This window comes from Leuciscus leuciscus (genome assembly GCF_965113295.1).
Source record: "Leuciscus leuciscus genome assembly, chromosome: 3".
Lineage (NCBI taxonomy): Eukaryota > Metazoa > Chordata > Actinopteri > Cypriniformes > Leuciscidae > Leuciscus > Leuciscus leuciscus.
This window is the reverse complement of record NC_138727.1, coordinates 52607062-52614535: the sequence shown is the minus strand read 5'-3', so window position 1 is coordinate 52614535 and position 7474 is coordinate 52607062. Positions and strand designations below refer to the sequence as shown.

Sequence of the window (7474 nt, the reverse complement as noted above, 5' to 3'; positions counted from 1 at the left end):
CATCAATATCCAAATTCAGCAATATCCAACATCAGCAGCAATAATCTACAAAAACAGCAATAATCTACAACAACAGCAATAATCTACAAAAACAGCAATAATCTACAACAACAGCAATAACCAACATCAGCAGCAATAATAACCAACATCAGCATCAATATCCAACATCAATATCCTACATCAACAGCGATCTACAACAAAAGCAATAATCTACAACAACAGCAGCAATAACCAACATCAGCAATAATAACCAACATCAGCAGCAATATCCAACATCAGCAGCAATAATCTACAAAAACAGCAATAATCTACAACAGCAATAATCTACAACAACCAATAACCAACAGCAGCAGCAATAATCAACATCAACAGCAATATCCAACATCAATATCCTACATCAACAGCAATCTACAACAAAAGCAATATCTAACATCAGCATCAATATCCAACATCAGCAGCAATAACCAACATCAGCAGCAATAATCTACAACAACAGCAGCAATAACCAACATCAGCAATAATAACCAACATCAGCATCAATATCCAACATCAGCATCAATATCCAACATCAGCATCAATATCCAACATCAGCAGCAATATCCAACATCAGCAGCAATAATCTACAAAAACAGCAATAATCTACAACAACAGCAATAATTTACAACAACAGCAGCAATAACCAACATCAGCAATAATAACCAACATCAGCAGCAATAACCAACATCAGCATCAATATCCAACATCAGCATCAATATCCAACATCAGCATCAATATCCAACATCAGCAGCAATAATCTACAACAACAGCAATAATTTACAAAAACAGCAATAATCTACAACAACCATAACCAACAGCAGCAGCAATAATCAACATCAGCATCAATATCCTACATCAACAGCAATCTACAACAACAGCAATAATCTACAACAACCATAACCAACAGCAGCAGCAATATCCAACATCAGCAGCAATAATCTACAAAAACAGCAATAATCTACAACAACAGCAATAATTTACAAAAACAGCAATAATCTACAACAACCATAACCAACAGCAGCAGCAATAATCAACAGCAGCATCAATATCCTACATCAACAGCAATCTACAACAAAAGCAATACTCTACAACAACAGCAGCAATAACCAACATCAGCAATAATAACCAACATCAGCAGCAATCTACAACAAAAGCAATATCCAACATCAGCATCAATAACCAACATCAGCATCAATAATCAACATCAGCAGCAATAATCTACAAAAACAGCAGCAATAATCTACAAAAACAGCAGCAATAATCTACAACAACAGCAATAATCAACATCAGCAGCAATAACAGAAGCAGTGTAGATCTATTCCGCCAAGACCAAATATATCAATATTGTAATATCCATTACAATACCAAACTCTGCGAGAGTTGTCACGACAGAACTGTGTGTACTAGTGGGATATTGCACCATTTTTCATCAAAACTGAGAGATGAGTTGGTGGACTTTCACACCCACTGCTGCAGAACCTCCAAAACAGGGTAAGTATATTACAGGTCTGGTCAGGCATCATGTTCACGATGAAACACTTCTTCTTGTTTAGCAGTTTGTATAGCATGTTTGCATTATAAAGTGCAGCTGATCATGTACGATAGCTTTGTATTGTTTAAGCCGTACACAACTGCACAGATAACTCATTATATGAAAGATGGAGAAGATCATGAGATGTCTGCCAATACTATAATAGATCTGTCGGTTAAAGATGTTGGAGGGCAACACTAGGCTTTCTCCAAATGTATCCTTGTGCATTTTAAAATATGCAATATAATTAATTTAATCATGTTACTTTGTGCCTATAGATGCTAGGTTTAGCTAATGAGATCAAGTCCTTCATGCTGCTTTCACTAATTAGTGCAATGCAAATTTTAGACCAGTTTTTTAGTTAACACATTCTGCAATTAACTAATTTAGGACTTTCATTAAACTTTTAGCTCTTTTTATTATTAATTTTGGCTTGTAGATGTTGTTTACCCCCATAATATTTTTGTTGCAATTATCTGTTAACATCTGGCAGTGATGTGAGAGCCATCTGTCATCTAACCATTCAATACTGATGCTTTTTTATTGAATTGAATTTTAATTGAATGTTTGTTGTAATTGTATAGCTATACAACGAAATTTAGTCTCATTCGAAAAGTGCACACACACACACACACACACACACACACACACACCAAAAATATAAATATAAACTAGTGTAAACAAATGGTACAGAATGTAAAATAAAAAAAGTTTATTTACATAAATATAGTGATCACATATGTGACCCTGGACAACAAAACCAGTCACAAATCGCACGGGTATATTTGTGGGATTAGCCAATAGGCTACATTGTATGGGTCAAAATTATAGATTTTTCTTTTATGCCAAAAATCATTAGGATATAAAGTAAAGATCATGTTCCATGAAGATAGTTAGTAAATTTCCTACCGTAAATATACATAAAGATATATAAAATATTTTTGTGAGAGGATGCAGCAAAATCGCAAACATAAATGGACAACTTTAAAGGCATTTTTCTCAATATTTCGAATTTTTTTTTTTTTTTTTTTTTTCACCCTCAGATTCCAGATTTTTAAATAGTTGTATCTCGGCTAAATATTCTATCGGCCTAAAATGTCCTATCCTAATAAACCATACAACAATGGAAAGAATATTTATTCAGATTTCAGATGATGTATAAATCTAAAAAAATAAAAATAAAAAAAGACACTTGTGACTGGATTTGTGGTCCAGGGTCACAAATGGGGAAATATGTTGGATTAGGTGTAATGGACTGCAGCGCGAGCGTTGACGAGGTGCGCAAAACGCGTAACTCTGCAATACCACCTTAAATAAGCGCAGAGCGTATAGCGGATGGTTCGCAAGTAGTCCACCTTAAGCGCGCATAACGCAGGCGTAGAGCGAGGCTTCCGCTTCATTCCCAGCCGGGCTCGCAGCGGATCACTTCGGGGACAAGAGACGCTCGGCCAACGCCAACAGAACCAGAGCCGCAACATGTCGGAGCCAAAATACCGAGAATGGATCCTGGAGACAATCGACTCCCTGCGCTCGAGAAAAGCCCGACCAGACCTGGAAAGAATCTGCCGAATGGTCCGAAGAAGACACGGGTCAGACCCGGACAAAACCAGGGCTGAACTAGAAAAACTGATCCAGGAGCAAACTGTGCTGAAAGTTAGCTACAAGGGCTCCATTTCCTACAGGAACGCTGCGAAAGTGCAAAGAAAATGCAGAAAGAGAAGCGAGCAAACCGAGTCCGCGCGCGAGCAAACCAAACACGCCAGTTTCAATAACAACGGCGACAGCGCGCTCAGTCTCACGGACCAAGAAGAAGAGTGCGAGGAAGAGGAGGAGGAGAAGAAGGAGGAAAGTGCAGTGAGCCAGTGTTCTTCTGAACCCCTGCCTCCTCAAACCTCGCCCTCCAATCTCGAAAAGGAAGAAAAGATTGTAACACAACCGAGCGGAAACTGTTTTGTTAGTTGCGGCGCGACGGTGTGTTCCGCGGGGAGCGTGAAAGCAAGTGCGTCGAAGGACAAGAGATTAGTCACCGAGGCGGGGGGCAAAAGCGATGCTTCAGGAGGCGAGACGCGCGGCGCGGTCCATGAAGGCACCGATAATAATGATGAAGAAGAAGAAGAGGAGCGGAAAACTTGCTCGAGTTCGGCCGTCAGCAGTCCGGCTATGACAAACAAGCCCCCCGCCTCCCCAAAACCCAAACTCAAGGGCTCTTGGGTGCGTGCCTCGGAGTCTCCGGATGAAAACAGTGCTGATTTAGGCGATAGACTGGTTGCCGCGGTCCGAAGTCTGTCCCGGGGCTCCGCCGCAACACGGGGCCACGCGCCACTGGGGCTGAAGGAGATCCTGGGCTTCCTCAGCACACAGAGCGGGATGCCCGGGGAAAAGCTGACCCGCAACCGCGTTAAAGTAGTGCTGGAGCGCGAGATCGAGAGGGGTCGCCTGCGCAGGACGCGTCTCGGCCACATCGCTCTCCACGCGAGGGCCAACAAGCCGCCGTCCGCGCGACTCCTGAAGAGCGCGCTGCAGGACAGACATCTCGCGAAAAAGGTATAACTTAATATTTCCAACACGTCCTTGCGCGTGCAGTGGCGCTACTCGCGCGCGCTACACCCCAATCTTTCGTATTGCCTAAATAATTGATGGGAAAAAGCGAAAGAAAAAAAAGCGCATCCGATTTCCGCTCTTTTCTCGCGTGCAAGTGTGCGCCAGACACCCAAAAACTGTGTGTCACGCGTGTGTTTGTGCTTGTTTTTTTTGTGGTCGTGTTGTGTGTGTGTGTAAACGATTACACATCAGTTGTGTTCCGCTCGACACGCAACTGTATCTGCGTTGCCCTGTTTCACTTCAGCGTCTCTCGCTCAGCACAAAAGGTGCGGACTCGCGTGCGTGTGCGTGCGTGCGCGCGAGAAAGACACCGTCGCTTCTCTTGTTCCGTTGCTCTAATAGACAGACACTCAATACACAAAAGCAAAAGCGCGCTCGACGAGAATCAGATGTGCTGATGAAACACTGATGTCTGCGCGCGGACTGACAGCACGCGACACATTCACAGACAGGGCCGATGATTATTTTTTGTGTTAAAGTTGTGCTGGATATTTTTCACTAGGCGGTGTCTGTTAAGTTAGACGCGCACGGAAAATGTGAAAGGGAGGGAGGGTGGGATCCGAGGCTCGCGTCTGTTATTCGTCGCTCAGTCAGTGCGATACTTCGGTCATACGAGGTAAAAGCAGATGCGATGGCGGAAATCGCGAGCGTTTATAAGCTTCTTAGTTCCGTTCATCCAGTCAGTTTGAGCGATGTGCGGTTGGTTGTTGGGTTTCTGTCTCTCTCTCTCTTGCTGTTTGTTATCTTCTCTGCGTTGATCAGATTTCTCAAGCTCTGTCCCGCTCACTTACAGACCACCGCCGAATTGATTATGAAACACACACTGAGTTACTCAGTACGTGGTCAAATCGTTGTTATCAGTGACATTGACGAGAGAATCTGTAGCGGATGTTGTTTCGGGCAGTTGCAGGTTTTGACCGCGATCGTGCAGAGGATGGAGGTCGCGCACGAGCACACACACACACACGGTGTGGTTTTATGGGGACTTTTCATGGACATAATAATGTTAATACTGTACAAACTGTATGTTATGTCCCCTTACACTAAACCTACCCATCACAGAAAACTGTGTGCACTTTTACATAAAAAAAAACAAAAAAAACAACCTAATTCTGTATGACTTAAGCTTGTTTCCTCATGGACACCAAAATACACACACACACACACACACACACACACACACACACACACACACACACACACACACACACACACACACACACACACACACACACACACACACATATATATATATACACTCAAATGCAAACACACACACACACACACACACACACATACATACACATATATGCACGTACATGCAAACACACACAGACACACACATATACACTCACATGCAAAGAGACACTCACACACACACACTCACATATACACTCTCACACACACAGTCACACACACTGACTCACACATATACACTCACACACACACACACACACACACACACACACACACACACACACACACACACACACACACACAAACAGCCGTTTGGTTTGAAGGGTGCACATTGTAACACTGCTTATTTTCCCTTTTCCCGTATTGGAGGCATTGATTTTAGAGTCAGTAGTTGTTGTTGTTCTTTTCCGTACATTTACAGCTGATGTGATGTGATATAAGGTACAATCATCTGATCCTTTTCACTTCACTCTGAAAGAAAGCGTTCAGTAATGCTTTATAATGTTGAGTCTCCATAAGTAAGTGTGTGTGTGTGTGTGTGTGTGTGCCTGTCAGGAGGAGGTGAAGGAGGAAGAGAGGATGGAGGACAAGGAGAAGAATATCCCAGAGGAAAACATCTCCGGCTCAGCCGAGGACGATCCCAAGACCATCCCGGATGAAGATCCCGCAGGAGTCAGAACTGACCCGACGTCACCTGACCTGGAGCTCAGCCAATCACCAGTGACGTCTGAGGGGAAACCTTCATCGCTGGAGGAGGAAGACCTGGCGGGAACTCAAGGTACACTTTCCTAATGAGGATTTTCCAGTAAAACATCGAAACATGCGTAAAGTAGGATCAATTATGTCACAGAATATTTTTAACATGGCTTTTTAAAGCATCAACTTTAGAAAACTCTTTGTAAGTGGTGTTAGAAAAATAATACTTACGTTAGATATATGGTCTGAAAAGAAATATCTTTTAGTTCTGCTTCTCAAGTACATTTATCTTATTTTCAGGCTTTAGATATTTTTTAGGTTTAGATTTTTGGGTAACACTTTACAATGAGGTTCATTAGTTAACATTAGTTAATGTATTAACTAACTAACATGAACTAACCATGAGCAATACATTTGTTACAGTATTTATTACATATTACATGTTTGTATTAATACATGCTGTACACGTGCAGTTCATTCTTAGTTCATGTTAACTAATGTTAAACTAATGAACCTTACTGTAAAGTATTACCCATTTTTGTACTAGAAAACAAGAGCACAGTATTTTAAATTTTTTTTTATACAGTGTGTTCTGTACATCAGATTCAAGCACATTCAATGTCTTAGTTACTAAATAAGGTTTGGATGATTTTTCAGAGCACAATCTTCCTTTGTTTTACTGAAAATAAACTGATTATCATTAAATGAAAGAGTTGCAGAATTTGTGACAATGATTTTTAATGTTACGCTTAAATCAATGCTTTAATAAGCTCTGTTAATATCCACTCGTCAAGGCTTAAGAACGAGCTTCCATTCAAATCATGAGTTAGGATTGGCCACAGCCCACAGGAAGTGAAATGAGATTGACAGGAAGTGGAATTTACACCGTAGTAACACAGCCCTGCTCAGAATGAAGTGTAGACCTAATTCAAAAGATAACAACATATGTTTTGCTCATGGACTGGCTTTTAATACGTTTAGATGATATATTATCCACAACGGATGATGAAAGTACAGCATTATGATGAGGAGTAAGAGTTTGTCCACATTGTCAGTGTGGAAGTAATGAAAACACATCAGTTTGGACAGTCACTATCTGGTGTATCTTCATCTGCTTCCACAGGAATGCCAACATGCAGGGCCGGCGCGTCCATATAGGCGAACTAGGCAATTGCCTAGAGCGGCACTTTTGTAAGGGCGGCAAAATGTGTGCCAATCGGGAATGAACAATTCACAAAATAGGCTATATGATTTGCTGAGCTGCCGCTGCGCCGCCCTGCGCCGCCCCGCCCCCTGCTCTCACGAGTCATGACTCATGACTGAGTGATGAGAAGTTCGGATAATTTTACTGACTCTCTTGTTCGATCTCGTTCATAAAAATGAACGAATCTTTATTTGAGTCATTTCGTTAAA

General features: G+C 41.8%; 2 protein-coding genes across 4 annotated transcripts in view; both read left to right on the top strand.

Moving 5' to 3' along the window:
- The window catches only part of LOC309493752 (uncharacterized protein), a 60135-nt gene that overhangs the window by 26835 nt on the left and 25826 nt on the right, over positions 1-7474 (top strand). The gene's annotated exons all lie outside the window — the stretch shown is intronic.
- Positions 2888-7474, top strand: part of samd1b (sterile alpha motif domain containing 1b) — a 17323-nt gene continuing 12736 nt past the window's right edge. The window contains exons 1-2 of one of the 3 annotated variants that reach the window (XM_082162888.1): positions 2888-4111; positions 5921-6143. In XM_082162888.1, the coding sequence (XP_082019014.1) occupies positions 3044-4111; positions 5921-6143 (1291 nt within the window). In that variant the 5' untranslated portion in view covers positions 2888-3043. The remainder of the gene's footprint in view (positions 4112-5920; positions 6144-7474) is intronic. The other 2 variants (XM_082162886.1, XM_082162887.1) reach the window with 2 other exon arrangements.